The following is a 26,985-nucleotide window of genomic DNA, read 5'->3' on the forward strand; positions in this document are numbered from 1 at the left end:
GTTGTTCATTTAAGTCCAGGTTTTGCATTTCAATATGGCTAGAGAGCACAGTTTTAGATTGCATACACTTAAAATTCACAAGGCCTCCCTTCACCCCCAACTAGTCTATCATGGGGACAACCATCTGTGACAATGTAGTTATGCAGAGGCCTAAACCTGAATGTAGGCTTTTTTTCTTTTTCTTTTTTAGCCAAAAGCTCCCTCTATGTCAGAGATGTGACTGAATATTCTTTTTTGTTCTTTATATATATATTTTACTGTAAAGATACTGTACAGAGGAGTTACAGTTACATGAGCAAGGTAATGAGTCCATTTCCTATCGAGCATTGTTTCATCCTCCTTTATTTTTCCCCTACAATCCCTTTCTTCCCCACTTCCCCCCTATCCTCCCACCCCCCGGCCAAAGTTGTAAACTTCGTTTTCAACATAATGTCTTGTACATCTCATTGTTACAATGGGTCATCCTGTATCCTTATTTCAGCATTTTGTTATTTCCCTTCCCCTCCCCAAATTAGAAAAATGTATATACAAGATTCAGGACACTGGAATCAAATACAGTGACAACAGGGGTCGTACCATGGGGGAAGAACATACAAAGAAACAAAAATAGCACCTAAGTACATTAAAAAGAACAACAAGAAAGAAAATCTCTTATGTCCCTATCTTGGGGTTCATTTTGCCTAGCATCAGGTTATATGGTTATATGTAATAGCTTTTGACCTCTTCTGCCTGTCCTAGACATATACTAGTTATTGCAGATAAGGGAAACCATGAGACTTGGCTTTCCAGTTAGGAAATAGAAAGACTGAATATTCTTTTACCCCAAGGTTTTTCAATGTAGCCCAGAGTGACCTCAAACTTGCAGTCCTCCTGCTTCATCTTCCCAAGTGCTGGGATTATAGATGTGTAACACCACGACCTGAAACTGTGCTCTGTTCATGGCCTTTGGAGCTTTTTTTTACATTATTTTTATCTACTGAAGATACAGTTTTTTATTTCTATAATAAGATGAATTCAATATAAGGTGTATGCTGACAAAGTGGTCAGGAAAAGCTCCTCGGGCTCTTCTTTAAAATATCTAATTGAGGAAGCACCTTTCCAATCTCCTGTAGCACCACTGTGCACTAAGGACAACCATGAGGAACCTTGATAGGCACACATCTCACACTAAATCTGCCTGTCACAGATACAACAAACACATGAGCAGGAAGCCTGTCCACCTAACATACAGCCGTGTAAGAATGTAAAGACGCTGACTACAAACTGCTTCTCCTGTCATGCTTGAGGAAAATAACCCATTAGCAACTATGATCTTTCCAATGTGATGTTCTATGAAGAACATCAAATTAATTTGTTGAGGAAATATTTCTATAATTCTCACTTTATATAAGAAATGTATGTGGTCTAATCAGATTGTGATGTGACTGCTTAAATCTAAATTGGATTGCCTAAAAATAAAACTCTGAATTAGGTTTACAAATAAAAGGGTGAGCTGGTCTTTCATATCTAGGTAACTTCAAATTGCTTAAAAGCAACTGTGAACACCCTTAACATGATTCTTTTAGGGAAAAAAAATATGGTTGTCTTCTGAAATGAGTGTTTGAGTTTCCATGTAATCTAAATATATTTCCCAATTATTTCAAAATTGGATCAAAAAACTAATATTGGTGTCTTTCTGACACAGACATTGTGTGTCTGTGTACAGTGCTGGCTGGCTAATCATGAGTAGTAGCTACTAGTGAAGGGTCAGATGTGGTCCCTCCTGAGAACACAAAGCAGCTGAACTAACAGCCCATGTGCATTATCAAGTTGCTTCTCACAGGAAGCCTGAGGCCCAGATGACACCTACTCCCAGGGACCATTAGTTACCTCTGCTAACATGTAGACAACTAAAGAGCAGACATGTTGTCTCGTACTGCTGTTGTCATGTCTGGGGCACTTTAAGAGAGGGATGGGTGTGTGGGAAGGGCGGGCACAGCACTGGCCTGGCATGTGTGAGGCCCTCTTCCTATTTACTCCTCAGCACTGAAGCTAGAACAAACCCCAAGCCCACAAAACAAAGAATCACTAGGAATATGATGAGTATTTGATGTAAACTATTCCATAGCTTACAGGATTCGCGGTGGCCTTCTCTCTCTTACGTAAGCCAAGCTTGTGTCACGTCTTTGTACTTGGAATGTCCGGTGCTTTAACGCAGCTTGCTATTTTGTGTAGCTGAGGATCAGCTACTTGGGCCTTCTGTGGTCACAATCTTTTTTCTGCATCCTAGTCCCACTATCAATCAGAGCTCTAGAAATAGTTTTGGTCATCTATTTGAGTTCCCTATCTGACTTAGCAGGGGTCTCGTCTGTTTTATTCACTATTTCAATCCAGGCTGCCATAATAGTGTCAGGCAGTTTGGGAAGTACTTAAAATTCCAAGAAAGGAACATAATCTTGGAAAATAAGTATTACCAGAGGAGAAAAAAAAATCAGGCTAGTTCAGTAGTTTAGCTAGGATTTTTCTATGCAGCTATACCAGTAGCGGGAAAAACCGAAATCTCTGCTACATGTAGTTCTTATTTATCTACGTGGCTCTGGAATTACTTAGTAGTACCAGGGGAAAGGTTCTGGATCTAGCCTCATCACCTGAAGTTTCCTGTGCACTGCCAAAGTCGCTTCTTGAAGCTTTGGGGGCAAGTATCATCCTATCCCCAAAACAATAATGGGAGCTTACTGTATCATGGGCCAGGCTCTCCTATTAACTTTCAGGCACTCCTATTAACATGGTTTCCTCTGACTCCTACCCTCTACTTCTTCAGGCTCTCCTTGATGCTCCAAACAATGCATATCTTGTTCTCTAAACAATGCATATTAACAGTCAGCATTCATTTTCAGACTCTTTGCCACTCTGAGACATTTCAGGTATTCATTGTTGTTGGGAATGTGGTACCCAGTTGTGAACACAAACGGCCGTTGATGGATTTATTCACATAAAAGTGCAGTGATATTGTTACTCTAGTGAGCTTAAGATTTCATTAATTTTAGTAGGGAGAGTGACAGTGGTGGTGAGAATGATTAGAACATCCTGTAACCATGTGGAAATGTAATAGTGAAATCTCCCTATGCATAATGGATGGTTTCATAATTTTTGAGGTAATGCAGCATCTGTAATTCGTAATTAAGCCCTATCTTTTGTCACACATATACAAACCTCCAATTTTATTTACTGTTTCTGGTGTTCTGGGGGTGGGTATTGTACTTGCTAGGCAAGTACTCTACCACTTGAGCCAGGACTGTTATTTTTCAGCCTTAGTTTGGGGCCTGGGGTCAACAGCAGGGATCCTCTTTGAGTAGGGAGGGCTACATGCATACACCATTATTTCTAGGTTTTTCTTTTTGGTGTGATAGGGTCTTACTACCTTCTTTTATTGTTATTGTTTTTTTGCCTGGACTAGCCTTGAATCATGATCCTCCTGTCTCTATCTCCTGAGTAGCTGGAATTACAGGAGTACACCACTATTTCCTGCTCCAAACCTCCATTCTGTTCTCTTATCAAACCATGTGTATCCCCCTTTTTCTAAAGAAGGAAGGAAGCTATGGGCACAAAGAGGTAACTGGGAATAGAAAATAAGGAGCACTAGGGATGTATGGCCAATTATTGGTCTCACCATGAACTGAGGGTCATGCTTGAAGAATAGATTAGCTGAGTAGGAACAAAGTTTATGAAGGACAATGGGAGTGAGACAGTGAGGCCAGGTACTGAAACACGTTAAGTCATGCAGAGTGGCTCTAGGTGGTGAGTGAGGTAGCACTGGAGAGAGATGTGAAGCCATCAGAACTATGTTAAAGAAGAAAACTTTACAAGGAAGGCTTCACTCGAGGTAGGAAACTAGAGCAACGATGGAGATGAGGAGATGGGGAATGGACACCTGAAATACTTCGTGAATAGCACAGGCCTTGATGTAATCAAAGAGCTGTTTTATCAAATTTTAAGTTTCAGTATTAATCTTCTCTCATGTCCTAAGTCACAGATATTGTGAGTCTTGCCATGCAAAGGGACACCTCTTATCTCTGGTCCGTAACTCTCAGCTCCACAGCTGAGATGTCCTCATCTCTAATTGTCCCTAATTGAGTCCACAAGACTTTTCTTACCCTCCACCCTCCTTTTACTTTCTAGAATAGGGTTATAGAATTAAAATAATATTGCAGTTCCTTGCCACAGACTTACGTCAGTCAGGCATGCTCAGTATTTAAAATCTTTTAGGATTTGAACATAGAGCCTTGTGCAAACTAGGCAGGTGCTCTACTTGAGCCATACTCCTAATCCTTTTGCTTCAGTGTTTGGATAAGGGCTCATGTTTTTATAGCAAGCTTCAGACCTCAATATTGCTACACTTCTGTCTAGGTATAACTGAGTTTAGGAGTACACACACAGCTTGTTGGTTGAGATAAGGTCTCATTAACTCCTTTTGCCCAGGATGGCCTTCCAGTCTCTATCTCTTGAGTAACTGGGGTTACAGGTACAAGCCACCATACCTAGCTAAATATACAGTCCCAGGACAGTAATAGTCCCACATGCATATTTATTTATCTGCTTTATATTGCATTTGATCTATCCCAAACATGAAAACCAGCTGTTTCAAGTCTGTACAGTTCCTAGATAGCTTATAGAATTGATTCAATCTTGAAGTCTAGTCCATTTGGAAAACATCAACGGATGAAACATACCATATAAATGAGAATAGGGAAAATGACTCATTACTTACTCATCAATAATCAGATCAGGAGCAAAGCACAGCAAATTTGCACTGGTCTGTCTGTAGGACCTCCAGCCCAGGGCAAACGCCATGAGGAACATCCAGGAGTACTGTAAGAGGGTCATTTGGTCATCCAGGTGTAAATTCCTGAAGCCTGATTAAGAGGAATAAGGCACAGGGTAAATCTTGAGTAGCCTAAGAGAAGATCGTCTCTCTGGGGACTGCCAAAGCGCAAGAAGGTCAATTAGCCTTGAAGTAAGGCCTAACAGAGAAGTGAACACAGCTTCCTTTTGTCATCTGACACATCAAGACCCCAACCTTCAGAAGTTTTAGTAAGTACCCAGTTTTTGTTCCCTTGTCTGTTAAAGTAAACACAAACTAAACAGTAAGAGAAAGAGCCAGGAGTCCTGTTTTTTGTTGTGGTTTCTAACTCAGTGAATTTAAATAAAAAGTTTCCATTTTTTCACTCTTCTTTCCCCCATGATTATAGGAGGTTACTTATTTGTGTCCTTTTTCTATCTGTGTCGCCTTAAGCTTGTCAGTCCCCCTCTCTCTAGGGTTGGCCCTAACAGCCTTCTCCTATTCCATACCAAGTTCCAACAGGGAAACTTGGTTCAAAGTTATCTTCAAACTTAGATAAAAATGTACATTCAATGTGTCATATTTCATTTAGTCAACAGCCCAAACTATTTGGCTTCAGTACATTTTGGCAGTCAATACACCTGATGTTTAACCATTTTTAAAACAAGTTAAAGGAAAACAAATGGAATCTTAGACATACATTTCTTCCCCTAGATATCAGTGAGCATAAAGGCAGGGAAGTGTATGCAAGTTTTATCAGTCTCCTCCCCCACCTGTGCATATTCACCTGACTGCTTCTCAGAGAAAAGTTAAAAGTGAGGAAGAAAAACAAGATATGCCAAGAGATCAAAGTCATACAAAACCCATTTAAGAAAATCAAGGTTTATTCTGTAGCTGTGTCAACATTTGCATCTTACCTGGTATAGCCTTCGCCCACTTCACTGCTGCAATCACTTGGCGTCCTCCTAACATGTTGAGTGTGGTCATGATCCTCCACGTTGAGTCTGGAATAGAGCTGTCGTACCCTGCATATAATACCTCAGGTTCAATGACCTCCAACAGTGATACCAAGGTGGGGGTGAGCTGTGGTAAGGTGGCCGGGACTATTGTTTTGTTGGGATTTTCAGAAGTGTCCTGTGGGACTCCTGTAGTGGCTTGCTGAATTCCTTTTATTTTTTTCTTTGTTTTTCGAGCTGTGAGTATTGAAAAATTACACAGAAATGAATTGTAGTAGGAAGTATTTGATCATCCAGACATAAGCTTGATATTGCAGTATTATTAAATTATTTGCAATCATTTTCAATAGTTCTGAAACTGTTCCCCCAAAAGGAGAAATATTTCATTTAGCAGTGGTGATAATGACATGCAATATGAGATCCTGTTGTCCTTGAAAACAAAAGCTCCATTCCCATACATGCTTTGCTTCAAGTAACTCAGTAACTTTATGATAGAGCTAAAGGTCTACCTTAAATCTTATGTCACTGAACTACCTGAACTACCTGAACAAATCACTTCTGTAAACTAGTTAGTCTCATTTTCATTCTGAAAATTTCACCTAAGTTATATAGGACAAGTTGCATTTGTAATAAAAAAAAAAAACAGCACATCAGAAATTATAGCTCTGGGTCAGTCTACATTATGGTTGTGTGAGTAAGACAGTGACCATTGGCACAGGTGCATAGAAGTCTTCCTTTCTAGTATAGGAAGGTGACATAGATGACACACTAGTTTTGGCAGTGCTGAGATTTGAGCTCAAGATCTTGTGCTTGCTAGGTAGGGACTCATTTTTGCTTCATTCAGTGGCTGGCCTCATACTGTAATCCTCCTAACATAGTTGTGTTTATAAGTGCAAGTTACCACAGTGAGCTAATTTGCTAAGACAAGGTCTGCCTGACTTTGCACCAACATCTTACTGTTTCTGAGTAGTTGGGCTTATTTGTAGTGAGCTATTAAACCAATCCTCTACATTACTCTCTCAAATAGAGAACTGAGAGTCCTAAGGGCAAGAAATGTACCTGACTCAGAGGTGAGGGATGCAAACTATTTTGCAAAGAGAAAGTAAACAAAATGATTTCTAAATAACAAAATACTAGCGTGAGGAGCTATATCACACTATTGAGTGTTAGGGGGAAAAGACATTGAAGATATTCTGTAAGCATTAAGAAATTTAAGAATTTTTAAAAAGCCGGACTCCGGTGGCTCATGCCTGTAATCCTAGTTACTCAGGAGGCTAAGATCTGAGGATTGAGTTTCAAAGCCAGCCTGGGCAGGAAAGTCCATGAAACTCTTATCTCCAATAAACCACCAGAAAACCAGAAGTGGCGTTGTAGCTCAAGTGGTAGAGCAGTAGCCTTGAGCTGAAGAGCTGAGGGACAGAGCCCAGGCCCAGAGTTCAGGCCCCATGACCAGACCCTTCCCTCAAAAAAAGAAAACTTGAAGGGTAAACAAAGGAGGAGGCTGCAATGCTTGGTAAGAAATGTACGCATTATCCTGCCCATGTAATTGTAACCCCTCTGTACAGTATGTTCACAAATAAAATAAAATTAAAAAAAAACTAAATAAAAAAAAAGAAGTTGAGCTAGTAGAACTCCATAGAGTAGTAATACAGTGTTAAAAAGGCAGAGTTCTTGTACATGGGAAACCTTTCAAAAGTCTTTCACAAAAACTCAGATCCCAAATCTACACTGAATGATACTGTAAAAACTTCATGTAACCATGACTTCTTGTGGTGTATGGTAAAGAAGAAAGGTTAGTAATAAGCTGGGGATTTAAAAAATCATTTTCTGTGTGACTCAGTGTGTAATTAATTTTGGTCTACCTGTGGTCCAGATAAGGATGATGCTCTTTCTAGCACTGGGGGTGGAAGCAGGACTGTGTACATGTTAAGCAAGTGCTCTACTATTTAGCTATGTTCCCAGCTGATCTTGCTGGATAAAGTTCAGAAAGTGCTAATGAACTGAATTGTGCTACCTCCATAAGTTAATACCAATACATTTTCAAAGTATCCTCAGCAAGGAGTTAAGCATCAGTAAGTATATAATCTCTATAGAAGTGTCCAGATGCTTGCAATAATACCACTTGCTCTTAAATAGAGATAAATCTTGTTAAGTAAGTCTATGTGCCTATTAAGATCTATTTAACTGTTTGTACCAAAAACATTTATACCAAAAATAAAGATATAGTTAGGAATGATTACAAGATACCTTAAAACATGTAGGATCACCATAATAAACTTATCTAAATTTAAATGCCCAGGACTTTAAGCAGTGAAGAAGTCTACCTCAAAATAAATCTTGAGGTTTACTTGGTATGGGGCAACAGTATCAAAATACAACCCTTGGAACAATAACTAAGTTACACTGCCAGAGATAATTGGGCTGAAGCACTAACTGCTTTAGTAAAGTTAACTCTGGGGCTATCATCAAAACTGCTTGGCTTGGGAAGAGGGGGGAAAGAAAAACAGCCTTTATAGGGGGCATGAGTACAAGCAGGATGGGGTTAAGCTGCTAGGGAGGGTGAATGAGGATGAATATGGTTGAAGACTGCTTTCATGTATGAAAATAGAGAAGTGAATCATGGTGAAAACATGATTTTAGAAAGGGGTTGCAATAGATGGGGTAAGACTGGATTATGTTTTATCTGTGAGTGGAAATGACACAGTAAAATCTTCCCTGCATAACTAATGTATGCTAAATTGAAAAATGCTTGGCTGAGGTGCTGAGAACATATCTAAATAGTTAGAGAGCATGAAAAAGTAGCTGGGGGCTGGTGGATAGCTCATGCCTAAAATCCTAGCTACTCAGAAGGCTGAGATCTGAGGATCACAATTCAAAGCCAGCCCAGGCAAAAAAGTCTACGTGAGTGAGAGACTCTTATCTCCAATTAATCACTCAAAAACTGGAAGTGGTGCTATGGCAGAGGAGAGAGAGAGAAAGGGAGAGAGGGAGAGAGAGGGAGAGAGAGAGAGAGAATATGAATAGGGGGAAAAATCTAGCCAGAGAGTTTGTCTGTAACAAAGTAAAGGATATATATTTTTTCTTTTTCTTTTTTTTTTTTTTTTGTCAGTTGTGGGGCCTGAACTCTGGGCCTGGGCACTCTCCCTGTGCTCTTCAGCCCAAGGCTAGTGTCTACCACTTGAGCCACAGCACCACTTCCAGCTTTTTTTTGCTCATGTGGTGCTGTGGAATTGAACCCAGGGCCTTATGCATGCAAGGCAAATACTCTACCACTGAGCCACCTTCCCAGCCCTATATATATATATATATATATATATATATATATATATATATATGAAAAAGAAACTACTTTTTTAGCACTTAAGTTGAGCCCTGTGAATTTTAATTAATCTCTCACTTTTGAAACACACTTTCAAGGCTGAGATAGGAGGACCCTGAGTTTGATGATGGTTTGGGCTCTTATAGTGAGATCCTGTCTTAAAAAAAAAAACAAAACTAATCAACCAAACAACAACAAACAATTTCCAAACAGAAATATGCTAGCAATGCAGTCAGGTTTAAGCAACTTGGCCATAGTTAAAACAGTGTATGGTTTGGGAATTAGGTTTTAGTAACCTATTAGAGATATAAAGTCTGTACTAGGTAGCCCCCAAAGTCTTTCTTATCAAAAGAACCATACGATTCTACTTCATTCTTATCTAGTCTACCACTATACTCATTTAGTTGGTCTCAAAACAAGACTAGTCTAAACCATAAACGTGAGCATGTCTCTGTCCTTACTTTTTCAACTACTTCCTACTCATCTTTTGGATTATTAAAAAAAAATCAACATTAGTTCTTCTAGGATGCCTTTCCTGATTTTCTGGACAAAATTAGGTAGCTTCCCACTTGTTCCTTCTGTGATGTGATCTGTTTTATCATTGTCATGCAATCCAGACACAGTAAACTCCTTGAAATGAGCATTGGACTTCATTTTAGGTATGCTTATTGGTGAATACTTGCTTCATGAAAGTGCTATAGTCACCACAAGTAGTAAGCAACCCAAGTAATTAGATCACTGCTTTCATAGAATTTGCCCTTTTAACTTCAGTAAAATTCTAAATTCTTTTAGAGGAAAGTTGAGAGTTTTTTTTAAAATGGTAATATCAGTGTTAGTTATACAACTTGTTATATAAACAGGACTATGAAACTCAAACTTATAACTAGTTTTGAATTTGTTCTTGAAAGACAAAACCCATCCAATGCGTCTTACTCATTTTTCTTGGTGATACTGGGGTTTGAATGCAGGGCCTGACAATTGCTAAGCAGGTGCTCTACCACTTTAGTTTAAAACCTTTTGGCTTTCACTGTTTTTCAGATAGGATCTTGCATTTTTCTGCAGCTGGCCTGAACCACAATCCTCCACTTTATGCTTCTTCACACATAGCTGGGAAGATACCACCTCCAGCTTTTTCTGTTTGATGGACTCTTTCAGACTTTTTGCTAGGGCTATATTCAAACCATGACCTTAATCTCTACTTCTTGAGTAGCTAGGATTATGTATGAGCTACTGAGTCCAACTACAAAGTTTTTTAAAAGAGAAAGAAAAATGGACATGGAGATACATATGACACAGGAATACTTCCAACCCTAGGGAACAAATGAGCTGAAAAAAGTAAGAAATATAAAAGATATTTTTAAGTAATTTCATTTAGATGTTATAAGAACTGGTGGAAAAACCCAATATACTTTATTGGGCAATAATATAAAATTATGCTAGCTAAGCACATGTAAACTATTACATCTGCTTAAGCGGTAAGTAAAATTACCAGCTGGGTTCTAGGGCATGTAATACTAGCTATTTAGGAGGCTGAGATCTTGAGGATTGTAGTTCAAGGCCAGCCCAAGCAGAAAAGTAGTAAGGCTCCATCTCTTTTCAGGGAAACTACATGCAGTGGTATGTGCCTGATCCCAGCAACTATGGGGAAACCTTAAGTAGGTGGATCATAATCCAGGTATAATGCCTAGGTAAGAAGTGGAACCCTATCCTAAAAATACCCAGCAAAAACCAAGGCTCAGTAGGCACAGAGTACAAATTCCAGTACTGGGGGGAAAGTAAAATAACAATTTTGACATGACAGAGAGGTAATTCCTTTCAGATAGTACCTTACCTTCCAGGTTCATTCCAGCTTGAAGACATTTTCGATAGCGGCATGCTGGGCAGTTTTTTCTTCGAATTTTATCAATGATACAATCATTTCTTCCAGCACAAAGATAATTGTGCTGTCCTATATAACATAAAAGGCAGGGTTAAAATGCCATGGGTCTTTAAGGACCAATGTGACTGCCCCGTATTTTTTATGGTGAGCATCTTTGGAACTTGGCTGTTATTTTCCCAAAACAAAACCAAAGTTACCTAAGGAAGGTAAGAGTTTATTTATATACACTGACATTAATTACAAAATTCAGAAGCTAGAAAAGACCCTCATTCTGCTCCACAAATTGAAAAGAGTTTAACATTAATTACAAAATTCAGAAGCTAAAAAAGTCCCTCATTCTGCTCCACAAATTGAAAAGAGTTTAATAAAGTGCACAAGTCATAGGTATACTACCACTTTAATACATTTTTATAAACTGAACATCTCCATATAATTAGCCCTCATATCAAGCAAGGAACAGAATGGTGTCCAATATATCTGCTTCATGTCTGAGTCTAGTCACTACTAATCAAACACAAGTTCTTTTTTTGGATAAATTATGTTTTCACATTAGTTAAGAAAGTAAATTTGTTCTTTTTTTGGATAAATTATGTTTTCACATTAGTTAAGAAAGTAAATTTAAAGGGGCTGGGAAGGTGGCTCAGTGGTATAGCGCTTGCCTTGCATGCCTGAAGCCCTGGGTTCGATTCCTCAGCACCACATAAGCAAAAAGAAAAAAGCTGGAAGTGGCGCTGTGGCTCAAGTGGTAGAGCGTTAGCCTTGAGCTGAAGAGCTGAGGGACAGCGCCCAGGCCCAGAGTTTAGGCCCCACGACCGGACCAAAAAAAAAAATTAAAAAAAAAAAGAAAGTAAATTTAAAAAATACTATGGGTAGCTGGGCACCATTGGCTCAAACCTGTAATCCTAGCTACTCAGGAGACTGAGATCTGAGGTTCAAGGTTAAAACCCAGCCCAGGTAGGAAAGTCCATGAAACTCTTATCGCCAATAAACCACCAGAAAATTGGAAGTGGCGCTGTAGCTCAAGTGGCAGAGTGCTAGCCCTGACTTGAAGAGCTGAGGACAGTGCCAAGGGCGAGTTCAAGCTGCACAACTGACATAAATAAATAAATAAATAAATAAATAAATAAATAAATAAATAAATAAATAAATAAATAAATAAATAAATAAACAAACAAATAAATAAAATACTATGGGAGTTCTAAAGGGACCTTGTCATGCCATGATATACAAACAAAATCTTCTCATTTGAACTGCAATAACATATGATCAGTCTAAATGGATGATCAGTCATAGTTAAACTTGAATGATCAATGATGCCAGCAAATGGCTAGTGAACCACAGATAGATAGATCTTATAAATTTTCAGAATATAAAATGTTTGAATGTTTGAATTTACCTTGACTTGGGTTATTAATTTAAGACAGTTACTGTCTAAATTTTCTGTTATTCAGTGTTGAGTAATGTATTAAGAATTTTAATTCTGTTTTGGCAAAATATTTTCAGCAAAAGTCTTTTTAAAAGGGATAGACTAAAAGCCATCTTCCCATTCATTCTTACAGTCTTCTGAAGAAAATTACCAAAGGACTAGCATGTCTATGTAAATACAATAGATAAGTAAGATTTCATGTCCCTTACACTGACTGGACAACATTTCTCAAGAATAATCTTCAAAGAAAAGTTATAATGTCAATTCACTAGTCTGGATATATCTGGTCTCACTGCTATGAAAAGATTCTTTAGGGGCTGGGAAGGTGGCTCAGTGGTAGAACGCTTGCCTTGCATGCCTGAGGCCCTGGGTTCGATTCCTCAGCACCATATAAGCAAAAAGAAAAAAGCCGGAAGTGGAGCTGTGGCTCAAGTGGTAGAGTGCTAGCCTTGAGCTGAAGAGCTGAGGGACAGCGCCCAGGCCCAGAGTTCAGGCCCCACGACCGGACCCCAAAAAAAAAAAAAAAGAAAAGATTCCTTAGTTCAACCTAAAATTTACTAAAAAATTGTTTCTTCCTTATAAACCATACTTTTCTCTTTAAATCTTAGTTTGAGGTAGATGGTCAACTATATGATGTTTAATTCTTTGTGGAAAATGGGCCATGAAGTTGACTAAGGATGTATAGTTAGGCTTTATTCTAGATTTTCTACTGCCAAGGGCTGTGCTAGCTATAACAGTTCCTTTCGGTGTTTGTAAGCTTGCTATAGCACTAACCCCAAACGATTCTTTTAGAAAGCAAAAGTAGGAATAACAGACAACGGTTGAGGCATCTATAAAAGTTTAACTCGGTAAGAATATCCCTAAATAGGGCTGGGAAGGTGGCTCAGTGGTAGAGTGCTTGCCTTGCATGAATGAGGCCCTCGGTTCGATCCCTCAGCACCACATAAGCAGAAAAAGCCAGAAATGGCACTGAACTCAAGTGGTAGAGTGCTAGCCTTGAACTGAAGAGCTGCGGGACAGTGCCCAGACCCTGAGTTCAAGCCCCAAGACTGGCCAAAAAAAGAAAGAAAAGATTGACAAGAATATCCCTAAATAAGAAATCCCAATGGTTTATTTATAGTCAACTGAAAGACCATGATGTCTGTAAGATGCTAATACTAGGTTGTATGCGGAGCATAGCAGAAACACTGCTCTTGGCTCAAGGGCACTGTACTTTATTCCTAAATTAGAATTTCAGATTATTAGTATGGAGCTGGCAAGAATGCTGCTCCTTATCCATAAAACAAGCAGTTTCCACTAGTGTTCACTATTCCACAAGGCATGTGGCCATGTACTAATACTCATTTCCCACATATCCTTTTAAACAAGATGAGATAGCTATGTTTTCTTCCACTGGTTCAAGTCCCATTGTAAAACATAGTAAATTTAAATATAAATTATTTAAAATAGTTATACAAAGGGGCTTCAATTCAACATGTCTATTTATGAGTATTAAGGCATCTTGATCAATATCACCTTTTCTATCAATCTTCCTAGTTCTTCCCAGTCCCCTTTTTTGGGGGTCTGGTCGTGGGGCCTGAACTCTGGGCCTGGGCGCTGTCCCTCAGCTCTTCAGCTCAAAGCTAGCGCTCTACCACTTGAGCCACAGCGCCACTTCCGGCTTTTTTCTTTTTGCTTATGTGGTGCTGAGGAATCGAACCCAGGGCCTCATGCATGCAAGGCAAGAGCTCTACCATTGAGCCACCTTCCCAGCCTCCTCCCCCGCCCCCAGTTCCCTTTTAACTACTAAAAGTTAGTGAAGAGTATTCAGAACAACAGAAACTTCTTAATGTTGTTTACATAGTACACACACACAGAGTTAAAACTGTTTTCAGCAAGTAATTCTGGTTTTCTATTTATGGTAAATGTAACAGCCAGCTTTCAAGATGGCCCAAAGTGACCTGTTTCCTGATATTTAATATTCCCTTCTGATGATATAACAGGATTGGCCTCTGATCAGTAAAATATGGCAGAAGTGGTGGTATGCTACATGTTCTGCTGCATTGTTTACAATCTCTTGGAACATTTGTTATGGGGAAAGCTAGCTGATATACTGAACATAGCATTGAGGAGGCCAATGTAGTGAAGAAGCTTTTGCTAAAAGCCATGTGAGTGAACTTAGAAGTGAACCATCAAGGCCCAGCCCAGACTTTAAATGACTGCAGCCCAGTGACTGCCTGAACCTAACTTCACAGAGGCCTTGATCACCACGCTGTGTTTCTAGATTCCTAACTCAAACTGCATGACATAATAAGTGTTGCATTAAGCTACTGATTTTAGGGGTAATTTTTTTAATGAGCAATAATTACTAGTATACGTATAGCATATGCTACAAATTTTTATAGAAAATTATTTTCTCAGTGTTTAATAATTTTTTAATAAAAACTACCCTTAATTTGCTTATCTCCTTTCTGATCTACCAAGAAAGATCACATGCACTTCTGGGCAAAGAAATAAAAAAAAGAAAAACTGATATGGGGGAAAAAACTAGAAAGAAATGGAAATCCTTACTGTTCATGGAACAGCAACACACTAAGAATACTGAATGAAAAATTCAACACAAAATATCATTGGTTCTGGGTTGCATGGGCAATAAAACATCTATAGATTTTCTAAAAATAAATTTTGGGGGAAAGGAGGGGAAATTTATCCTTTGTAACATGCTGAAAATGGAGCAGACAATATATGATTCCAGTTATACTATCTGTGTCTTTATCATTGTTAAGGTGTTGCAAAGTAAGCATGTGTCTGGGCTTCAACTTTTTCATAATGCCTAGAATATGGAAACCATGGTTAGAGTATGAAAAGATTACAAAAGTTTAGATCTGGGAAGTGCCTCTGAATACATTCAAATCCAAATGAGAAGGAAACAGAACAATGGGATCTAATTAATGTCATCCACATTTCAACTTTGTCAGTAATATAATCTCACTATGATACTTTACTGAAATATTTGCAAATAGTGTATCTAATTTTCAATTAAATTCTATGCAAAAAGCAAGTGTAAGAACCTATTTTTAAAGCAATGATTCAGTTTCAGGACCATGACTTGCCATAATTTTATAATTCGGAGGTAATGTTAGCTTTTTTCTGGCTTACTTGCATTTCAATGCTCCTAGATTGGACGTGTGTCTCCAACATCAGTCCTGTCCACTTACCTCCAGGGTATTATATTTGGTTACAGTGGGTGACACAGATGACCCTTAAAGGCATTTGCATTTGTAACCCCATTTTATAAAAATAAGTGAAAAATATATTTCATCTCATAAGTTGTTTCATTGCCTCATTCTGAATTTCATTTTCAAAAATCCATTTGCCAATTTTAATATATATATATACACACACAGCAATATATACATATATATACACACACACAGCAACATTTTAATACTCAAGCAATTAAGAAAGTCAAGAGTATCTTATCTTCACTTTACATAGCACTATGTGTTAAGTAGCATCCACGTTATTGGAAGCATTGCAGAAGGGTGGTCTTACTTTATGATTCTCCTGGGTAGGTAGGAGCTATCACAAACTTGCATCCTTGTAGTGTAATTTTATAACAAAAAGACTCCTCTAACTCTCAAAGATATACAATACAACTCTAGCCAAATAACATTGACTCCTTGTATGAGGATTATTAGTTTCTTTAAAAAAAAAATCAGAGCTTTAGGTAACCCATTCAGGCCACACTGATTTCAAACTGTTTTGCAAATAACTAAATTATATACCTATTTTTTCCCCAAGAGGATTCAGTAGTTGAGACAAAATGCTGTGACTGCCCTGTCAGCATTCTGTATCCGTAACATGAGTTAGGTTTATATTAAGTCAACACAGACATAGCAAAATAAGTTTCCTTCCTGATAACAGGTAGGTTTTCTAACTCTTGCCTCTATATTCCAATCTCTGTACTCCAGTAGACTGTAATGTCCCACAGGGAATGGATCAGGATTTAATGATATCCCACCATTTAGCATGATTGCCTGGGCTTGATAAGGGGTTAAATGAATGAGTGGATACCCTTTGCCCCTCACAGATCTCATTGCCACTCAACTTTGCCTAACCAAAGTAGTTTGTGGTTTTGAAATCAACTTCAGTATGAGAATTGACAGCCTAGGATCTCATACTATGAGCATATATTAATGCTTATAATGCCAAAACTATTTTACATGATAGCACTTTCTTACAATATTGATTCACCCAGATTCTCCCATCAATTTATATACTTTTCCCATTTTATTCTAGTTGTGCTTGTGTTGTTTTTAAAAAATATCTCCTTCCCCTCTGAAGACCAAGGACCTCTGTACTGAGGCTGGGCTTTGCATACAGTGGAAATTTCAAAATCCACTGCAAGAAATAGGAAACATAAAACTCTTCAAAACACACACTACCTTCCACTGCTCTTTTGAAGAATACTTTGCAGCTTCCACATGTCAAGACCCCATAATGACACCCTGAAGCTTCATCAGAGCACACCAGGCAGAGTTTGGGAGGTGGTCCCGTTGCTGTTGAGGAGCTAGAAGGAGGCGAGCTTACATCTGGTCTCATTCCAGGGCTAAAGGAGAAGGAAAAAACAGGAATGTCAGAAAATATCTCTCTTCTTCTCATGCAATTCAGCATGTTCACGCTGAACTCTGTCTTCTAGCACCAGCAGGAACTCAAATATTCTATCTCAATGTTAGAAAATTAAGAAGTATTTTCCCCAAAGAATGGTAAGATTGTAGTTTAGCAATCAATCATAATTTTTGTGATTTGTTTTTATGATTTATTCTTATACATTTATACTATATGTATTTAGAAAATGGATAACTCATGTATTTATCACTATGATTGAAAGAGGATATTTCCACCATCCATAAAATACTTTTTACCCCTTTAATTCCTTAGGGAACCAGTCAATCAAGTCTTATTACAATTTTATCTGTGTTCTCTACTAGAGCAAAAAGGTATTTTGTTTACCACGTTAGTGTTTAGTCCTGTATCTCTTATTGTCAATGTCATGCTAGGCTCTCATGACATAGAAAAGATGAATGCAGAAACAGAAAAGATGAATGCAGAAATATCACATTTGTGAAAGATAAACAGGCTTTCAAATCTGAGAAACATCCTGCTTCTCCGTGAAAACATCTCAAAGAAAAGGGTGAAATGTAAACCTCCAGCTTTTACCAGGTCTCATTTTTGTTTTGTAAACTTATTACAATAGGACTATAAGTCTAGTGGTTGTTTGAAATGTTTTCAAGAAAACATTTAAACTCTTGGGAAGACCAAAACAAATACAATGGCTAAATATTCTTCACCTACACCTATAAACACCAAATCTTAATATTTTATGTTTGTTTATAAATGTATGTCCATAAAGCAATAAAAATAAAGAACAAATTATTGCTTTTTTGTACTTTTTGTATTAAGTGATAACACTGGTTTTCAATATAGTTTCTTCCTAAGGAACTTCATTTCATACACTAACTTTACAACTGAAATTATGGAGTTAAAAAGAATTTCTAGCCTTCTTATAAGTAGAGACTGGTTCTTATCTGGTTATGTGTTCTCAAGCAGACTTGAACATATGCACAATAGCAAACTTCCTTCAAAGAGCTCCTTGCACCTTGCTATCTCTCTGCTCATCTAGAAGGGTTTAATAAATAGGATAGCTAAGCCAGGCCCAAAGAAACATAGGTCCCATGGTTTCCCTTATTTGCAATAACTAGTACATGAGTAGGATAAGTAGAAAAGGTCAAAAGCTATGTACATATGACCATATAAGATGATGTTAAGCGAAATGAACCCCAAGATAGGGATACAATTATTTTTTTGTCGGTCATGGGGCTGGGCCTGAGCCCTGTCCCTCAGCTCTTCAGCTCAAGGCTAGCTCTCAACCACTTGAGCTACAACGCCACTTCCGGTTTTCTGGTGGTTTATTGGAGATAAGAGTCTCATGGACTTTCCTGCCCAGGCTGGCTTTGACCATGATCCTCAGATCTCAGGCTCCTGAGTAGCTAGGAATGCAGGCATGAGCCACCGGCATCCGGCTATATTTTTTTCTTTCTTGCTATTGTTTCTAACAGATTTATAATGTACCATGTGATTTTTTTTTGTTTCTTTGTATGTTCCCCCCACCCACGGCATAACCCCTGTTTTTACTGTATTTGATGTCAGTGCCCTGCATCTTGTATATACTTCTCTAATTTTCTCTAATTTGGGAAGGGAAAGGGAAAAAAACAAAATGCTTAAATAGGGGTACAGGTTGACCCATTGTAATGAGATGTATAAGACAGGATATTGAAAACAAATTTTACAACTTTGGTGGGGGAAGCGGTGGATAAGTGGGGAGGGAGCTGGTAGTTGTGGAGGTGGGGAGGGAAGGGATGGTAGAGGGATAAACAAAGGACGAGGCAACAATGCTCAATAGGAAATGTACTCATAACCTTGCTCATGTAACTGTAACTCCTCTGTACAGTATTTTTACAATAAAAGATGTACAAAACAACAAAAAAAATAGGACAGCATTTCCTGCATCCCAGTTCTGAGAACAGGCCCCAGGGTTTCATTTGTTCTCTGAACACTGCTGAAGAATAATTTCTACATGTTTTCATATCACAATTGATTTCTTGCTGGATTTAGGAGCAGACTGGCTGTATATTGAAGGCCTGTAAGAGAATAACCTAAATGGCCCTGATGAATGGAAACTTGTGACCGATAGAGAGGCGCTGCTTTGCAGCAGGGTTTTTCATAGAAGCAGGAAGGTCCTGGTGTGAATGAAAAAAGTAGCAATGTGTTTAGGAAGCAACCATGTCCTTAGCTTCTGTTTTGAACATGCTCCTATTCCTGCTCAGCCATTTCACCTGACACCTATTTTTAGGGACCAGTTGCTTGCATGTGTAGGTTATGGAAAGTGAGTGCACTGTTTAAAGTGTCATAATCTTTCTTGAGAATGTTTGATTTTATTTACTATAAACATGCATTTTTTTATTTTTTGCTTTTGGTTGGTCATGGAGTTTGAACTCTGGGCCTGGGCACTGTCCCTCACCACTTCAGCTCAAGGCTAGTGCTCTACCTCTTGAGCCACAGTACCACTTCCAACATGCATTTTTTATATATTTATATTTTATTTTTTGTGTAGGTCCTGGGACTTGAACTCAGGGCTTGGGCTCTGTCTCTGAGTTTCTTTTGCTTAAGGCTAGTGCTCTACCACTTCAGCCACAGCTCCACTTCTGGCTTTTTTGGTGATTAACTGCAGGTAAGAGTCTCATAGAGTTTCCTGCCCAGGCTGGCTTCAAACCGCAATCCTCAGATCTCAGCCTCCCGAATAGCCAGGATTACAGGCATGAGCCACCAGTGCCATAAATTTATATTCTATACTTCCATGAGTACAATCTCATTTATCCTCTGAACAGCTCTGTTCTAAGGATGTCACCGCTTCCAGATGAAGTCAGACAAGCAGAGGCAGGTGGCTGGTTGGGAGCCTACTTGTGGTTAAACTGACATGTTTCAGATCTGAGCTGTACCACTTAATAGCTTGCATGACCTTGGGTAGTAGACTGAACCTGAGTTTTCTCATTGGTGCTGGAGAAGACAATGTCTGTGAGTTATGACAATAAAACACAGAAAAATTCTGGTACATAATTTCTGTCTTTAAGCAGGTACTCAATATACATTCACTCTTCTCTTTCAGAAAAACATTTTAAGAATAAGCACTATGTAATGAGAAGGTAAGTATTAAGCTGAAAACCTAGGATATTATTATCCAGATTGTCATATACAACTTAGAATCTATGCAAAATGAGTTCAGCCCACTCACGTGTAAGGTGCAGATGGCAAGTGGGAAAGTTAAAGCTAAATGAATAGAAAGAATAGTAACTGAGAATCTGGACTGTAAGTCAGGCTCTTGGCATTTCTTCAGGCAGTCATCTGGGCTATATCAGATAAGAACAGAGTGCATGGAAAGCTGCCAGGTGGACCACAGACATCAATGGAGAAAAAAAGTCTATACTGAACACCATGAATACAAAATGGTATTCATTTGTAAATGTTATTCAGTTGTAAATGTTATTTGCTATGATATTATTACAAAAACTGGGGTACAACAAAATGGTTAGAATGCAAGATCTAACTCACCATTGCACTCTTTTAATAAGAAGCCAAAATAATAAGCTAAAATAACAGCATGCTTTGCCTACTTTGAATGGGAGAGCAAAATATTCTGGTCTCAGTGGTGTCATCTGTAATAGTTGCCGCTTACTCAACAGGTCTGCCACACAGTCTGAAGATGTGGAGAGGTCCTGTTTAAAACTGATTATGCCCAGGGTAGTATCGTTTAAATGAAGAGCCACAGAGAAAACATATACTTGAATGATGTTGATTCCTAGTCAGAATAGCAAGTGTGTTCAACATGAGTCATGCCAGAGGTTACTGAGCTTCCGTTAGAGTTGAGAGAGAGGGAAGAGACTAATATCTGTTTTTAAAGTAATTGAAAGGAGGGTCATGGCTGGATCATGAAAGTTAAGCACAGACCTTAAGAAGAAATGTCCAGGCAAATGGGACCCATTCATTCCTCAATCACTTCCTGCACCTGAATGCCGGGCACTGAGTGGCTTCAGAAGCCATTAAGGTATGAAATTCATTACTGAGATGATAATGAACCTTGAAGCTTTTTATCTGGGAAGGAGGGGCAGAATTACCTTTTAGCTGCTCTATGACACTGTCCCACTAGGAGGACATTCAGTCTTATGCACAGACAAATCTCGGTTCAAATCCCAGCTCTAGGGCTGTATGTAGCTGTGTGACGGTGGCAGGCTGATCTAACCACTTTCAGTCTATTATTAGCACTATTTTACACACTGTGTGGTTTATATTAGTTATATAAAGCCCTGTTATATATTTGATTATTGTCAATGGGGCTTTCCCTTGCCCCTAAAGATTACTCTTTTTACTCCCCTCTCATTCCTCCTCCCCCACTGGAGAACTCAAATCCAAAAGAAATGCTAAACAACTTGGCTGAGAGCTCAGGGAAGGTTAATCCTCATTCAGAAGCTTAAGTTCAGGTAATTATAGATAAGCTTTTCTGATATAATGGCAATGTAACTCTAACTCTGTTACACTTAACTATCTTGCACTTGAATGATTTTGTAATACAGGTTAGTATTCCTTATCCAAAATACATGAGCCTGGAAGTATCTCAGATTGTCTATGTGGAGTTTTAAATATGCTCTGAAACCTGAGTGTAATGTCACTGCTCAAAAAGCACTGGATTTTGAAGGATTCATATATTGGGGAGTAAGGATGCTCAACCTGTATCAGCCATTAGTAATTTGGGACATAGTGGTTCACAGAATTTTTCTGATCTTTCAAATATTAACAGAGTCTTACAAAATTTTAATTTGTGTTTGAAATGTGCATTCTGTCAACTGGTAAATGCTATCAGTTGTTTTCCTTAAAGTACAAAGATTGCTTTAGTCCTTTTTGAAAAAGTATCTACCCAAAGCAGAAACATAATTTCTTTCTCATGGTATCTGTTTCTCAGTCAAGTACAACTTAAATATTTTTTCTTATGAATGATTTTCTTTGGGACAACCACCAAATGTTATGTACAAACTAAGTGTTTTATTCATCTTTCCATTTTGGCATTCAAATATCCAAGAGATATATATGTATTGCCAAGTGCCAGTGGCTCACACTTGAAGCCCTAGCTAATTAGGCAGCTGAGGTCCAAGGTTCAAAGCCAGCCAGGCAGACGGATTGGAGAGACTTTAATCTATCTCTACCCAGCAAAGTCTCAGAAGTGAGTGATTCAAATAGTAGAGTGCCAGACATGGACAAAAAAGCTAAGCAAGAGAGAGTATGAGTCTCGAGTTCAAACCCCAGTATTGGTGCACACAAAAACCATTATAAAATAATTATTAAAAGTAAAATATTATGTGTGTGCGTGGGTTATCAGTGAAGTTTTTAAATCAGAAGTTAAAATTCATAATCTAGCCACCCGGTAGCAGCTTGGTGATCTTTTAACCTTTCTACATTCTCAATTGTTTTATTTTCATGGGGACAGTAATGTGCCTACTCAAAGGATATGGTGTTGTTTACTAAATTTGAGGCTTTTCTATAACAAGGCTATTACAAAATGAATTTAATCATTTTTAATGTAATGTAAGAATCCACTTGAAGAAAAAGGAGAACCAGTATTATTACCTCAGAGATAAAGTTTTAACTAACATGGGAAAAGTCTTGGAACTACAGCTGCTACAACTGGATTAATTTTTAACAACTATAAATGGAATAAGTATACTCTCATTGGCTTGTCAGTGTTCAAATATCACAAGGCTCTACTTGTCAGGAGGGAGCAGTTTTGTTACCAAGGACACTTTCAGTTGTTACAATTGGGAATATACTGCTGGTACTTACAGCAGCCCCTACAACAGAGAATTACTCAGCTTCAGATGTCAATAATGCTGAGGTTCAGAAACCTTTGCCATTAACCTGGAAGTAACAAAGTGGAAGGAAAACAGAAAACAGGGACCAGAAACCTTTTCAAATTGATTGGTTTGGGAAAAGGGAGAGAGGAAGAGTATCAGAGGGATAAGTGATCAAAGTACATTGTAACTCATATATGGATGTGTCAGACTGAAACCCTATATACAACTCATGGATGATAATAAACAATATGGGAAGAACAAACAAGGAGTAACTGTTCTATTGAGACACTTTCAAATAGTTTTTTATTTAAGCCAAGTCCAAAGAGACTCAAAAACAGATCTGAGGACCAGAGATGATACAGGCCTACTTATCAATGATAGGATTAGCTCCAGTCAGTAATTTAGTTTTATTTTTCCCTCTAGGGCCAGCACTAAAAGCTAGTTTTTACACATTAAAGTCACCTGCACTTCTTATCTTTGCTCATTAGGAAAAATGTAAATACTCAGCTGCACACACCAGGTGATTATATTTTCTAACTGCCCGTTTATCTTTAGCTAAAGGATTACTGGCTTGATTAATAATAAGCTACATAATAATTTTCAAATCAAATCAAAATGTACTTTAGGGGAAGACTTTCACTATGTTTCTGTTAGATGGTTTCCATAGAACACATTTTATATTACTTTCAGCAAGTTAAAGAAGCACTAATTGTTCTCTTTGCATTTACTGAGAGAGGTTTTAATTTTGGGTGCATATTAAGACAGCTCTTCTAAAGTATATATCATTTCTATTCACTTATCTTAGGAGGAACTTTGAGCACCAAAACCTGCATAGTAATGGACCAAGAATGTTTTTGGAAAATGGTGGTTTCTAGACCGAAGACCCACCTTTGTTCTCATTTGATGCTGCTTTTCTGAACCCATGTGGGTAATCCCTAGTTGGGAATGTAGAGAATTATGACTGTGACATCTCCAAGGAAGGCAAGACATGTTGGAGATAAAGCACAACTCCTAACTTTTTTCAAGTATGTCTATCACACATCTTTGAAATGCCCCTTATTTGCACTTGAAGTACGATGACAGCTTATTTCTATTTTATTCTATTCTTTAAAGGGATTTAAATGACACATACTGTTCATAGTAACTCATGCATAAATGCAGAAAGTACCAGTTTCGAGCCCTTTCTCACATCCTGCTTCTTATTCCTACAGTACTAGGTCATGGGTTTTTGTGAAGTGTGTGTTATGTTCCTAGGGACTGAAGCCCTTGTACATACTAGGCAAGTGATTTACCTTTTTTTGAGCCATGGCTCTACTCTTTTTGTTTGTATGTCGTCTCTGTGATAGGGACTAACTTTACCCAAAGTACCCTAAAGTTCAAGATCTTCCTGCTTCCTCCTCCTCAATATATGGGGTTATGTGCATATGCTATCACACCTGATTATATCATATACCCTTTCCCTCCTGTTCACTCTGACTACCATTGTTGTCTCACCCTGGGCCTTAATATTCAATATACTCTTGGCCTTGCCTTCATATTTTCCCATTGCACCCCACACACCGAAAGTATTTTCATAATTGAAAATGTCAGGGGCTTTTCCAGAGCATATAAGCGCAACATGCTTCACAAACTGTTTTTTTTTTTTCCCCCCTCCAATCATGTTTGCTCCTACTCTCTTACCTCAAACCATTTGTTTTATCACTTCAGAGAGCCTGTATTTGATGAATATTTACAAAGACCTACAATGGGCCACATTCCTCCTTGGAATCTTTGCTAAGATCTTGTCCTCCAGCTTGAAATGTCCACTATGGCATTTCTGATCCTTGATAGCATCTAGACTTTCTTAAACACTGCCATAGAGTGCTATGAGATTTTGTATACATTATAAATGTATATAGTATATATACTATATATCTCCTGTTGCTACTAGTAGCTTCTTTGAAGTCAGGCCTATGGTTTGGGCTTCTTCGTATCACCAGTGTCTCATACAGAGTTCAGCTATATGCTATTTTATATTACATTTAGAATTTGAAGCAGCTTATGAAATTATACTCCAAATTATAGATATCATACCTTGTGAGTAGGAACTACTACTCAAGTTCATTATGTATTTTTTCATTTAATCCTCTCCATAGTCCTATGTGGTGGGTATTGTTTTCAACATCAGATTTATAGAAAGATTTATAGAAGTGGGCTTTCCTAACTGTGTCCTATCATTCCCTTACATCAAGCATTTGGTTCTTCGGGTACCAAAATCAACATGGTTAGCCAATATCCTACTCTTTGCTACGATGAAATGTCAAGACTGAGGAGTTATCCAGGTCCTCTCTTTAAGGAACAGTGTTTCCTACTTTGTACTTTGATGTATCACTAACATGAAGCAAAAATTTTCAAATTACATGTTCTCACTGTTATTCATAATTTTCCAAGGAAGATTTTACCCAAATAAAGGTTGTTATAGCATATCAAAAAGGTGCAAACTGATGCCTTAAAATCATGTGACAATCTGTTAGATCACTATTCCAGGACGGTATGAAGTCTAGATTTGAATTCAAGTTCCGAAGTCCATTGCTGTTTTATTTTAAGCATATACTTACATCAAACTCTTGACTATCTATGGCAGATTCTATTAGGACATTTTAATGCTAGTAACTACAGAAACTTTTCTGTTTCACAGAAACTAAGGGGAAATGATACTCAAATAATAGTTACTATAGGTAACAAATGAACATTTTCATTAATACCCACATGTTAGTTACTCTGCACTCTCCAGATTTAAAGGGTTGACTATACATTTTTAAAATGTGTGATACAGATCAACAGAACACAACAGAGGATGGATCCAGAAATAAATCTATAGTTACTAATACTTAGTCTCAACAAACGTTCAAAAAATATGTGCTAAAGGGAAAATGCTTTAACAAATGAAACTGGAAAACAGGATATCCACATGTGAGGTACTAAGACTACATCTTTAATTACTCACTTTGTATAAAACCTATCTCAAAATCGTTCAAAGAGTTTAAGACTTGAAACTCAAACTACCATAAGAAACATTAGAAAAAAAAGGAAACGCAATCAATACAAATAAACTGAACAAATAAACTGAACCGATAGTTCTTAAAAGAAATTCAAAGGATACATGATACTGAGATCCTACCTCACTTTAGTCAGAATGGCTGTCATCAAAGAGAACAAACAACAACAAATGCTGGTGAGGATGAAGGGTAGGGGAAATTCCATATTGTTGGTGAGGATATAAATAGTGCAGCCACTATAGAAATCAGTATAGAGAGGTCCTCAAAAAAACTAAAACACCATGTGATCTAGCTCTATCACTGCTGGATATAGACTTAAATGAATCTAAATCAGCATATAGTAGAGATTCCTACATGCCCATGTACACTGAGGCACTAGTCACAACAGCCAAATTATGGAACCCTACATATCCATCAGCCTTTGAATGGATTTAAAAAAATGTGTTGTATACGAACACAGTAGGCTCTTATTCAGCCATAACAAAGAATGAAATTATGATAATTGCAGGAAAATTGATTCATCATGAGAAAGCAAAATAGGCTAGACTGCAAAAGACATCATGTTTCCTAGCATATGCAGAATCTGGATTATAAGCAAACAAAATCCTGCCAGGCACTGGTAGGTTATGCCTATAATCCTAGCTGCACAGGAGGCTGAGATCTGAGGATCACAGTTCAAAGCCAGGCAAGAAAGTCATAGACACTTATCTCCAATTTACCACCAGCAAAATGGAAGTGGATCTGTGGTTCAGCAGTGCTAGCCTTGAGTGAAAAAGTTCAGGGACAGAGCCCAGGCTCTGAGTTCAAGCCCCATAACTGACTCCTCCCCCCCACACAAAAAAAATTCCCCTTTTATTATCATGTCTATTTGGGAAGAGGAAAGAGGCCAGTGTGTGTCTGGGACACAAGAGCAGGTAATGAGAAGGGTGAATATGATCTCAGTAAATGATATATATACATAAAGGAATCATAATGAACTCCCCTGCAAATGTGTGAATTGTTCTAAGAGTCAGTACTTTCTTGTTCTCTGGTAAACACCTTTTGGTAAATTACTTAACTAAATATCACTCAAAACATGGAAAAAATTGAGGCATATAAGGTAATGT

At 38.1% G+C, this 26,985-nt stretch overlaps 1 protein-coding gene across 5 annotated transcripts in view; it reads right to left on the reverse strand.

Moving 5' to 3' along the window:
• Window positions 1-26,985, reverse strand: part of Nr3c1 (nuclear receptor subfamily 3 group C member 1) — a 117,966-nt gene that overhangs the window by 9,868 nt on the left and 81,113 nt on the right. For 3 of the 5 annotated variants that reach the window (XM_070036296.1, XM_070036295.1, XM_070036294.1), the window contains exons 3-6: window positions 16,824-16,990; window positions 10,926-11,042; window positions 5,737-6,012; window positions 4,748-4,892 (exon numbers count right to left, since the gene is read on the reverse strand). In XM_070036296.1, coding sequence (XP_069892397.1) covers window positions 4,748-4,892; window positions 5,737-6,012; window positions 10,926-11,042; window positions 16,824-16,990 — 705 coding nt within the window. The remainder of the gene's footprint in view (window positions 1-4,747; window positions 4,893-5,736; window positions 6,013-10,925; window positions 11,043-16,823; window positions 16,991-26,985) is intronic. The other 2 variants (XM_070036298.1, XM_070036297.1) reach the window with 1 other exon arrangement.

The sequence above is a fragment of the Dipodomys merriami genome, unplaced genomic scaffold, assembly GCF_024711535.1.
Source record: "Dipodomys merriami isolate MVZ:Mamm:240054 unplaced genomic scaffold, mDipMer1.0.p SCAF_27, whole genome shotgun sequence".
Taxonomy (NCBI): domain Eukaryota; kingdom Metazoa; phylum Chordata; class Mammalia; order Rodentia; family Heteromyidae; genus Dipodomys; species Dipodomys merriami.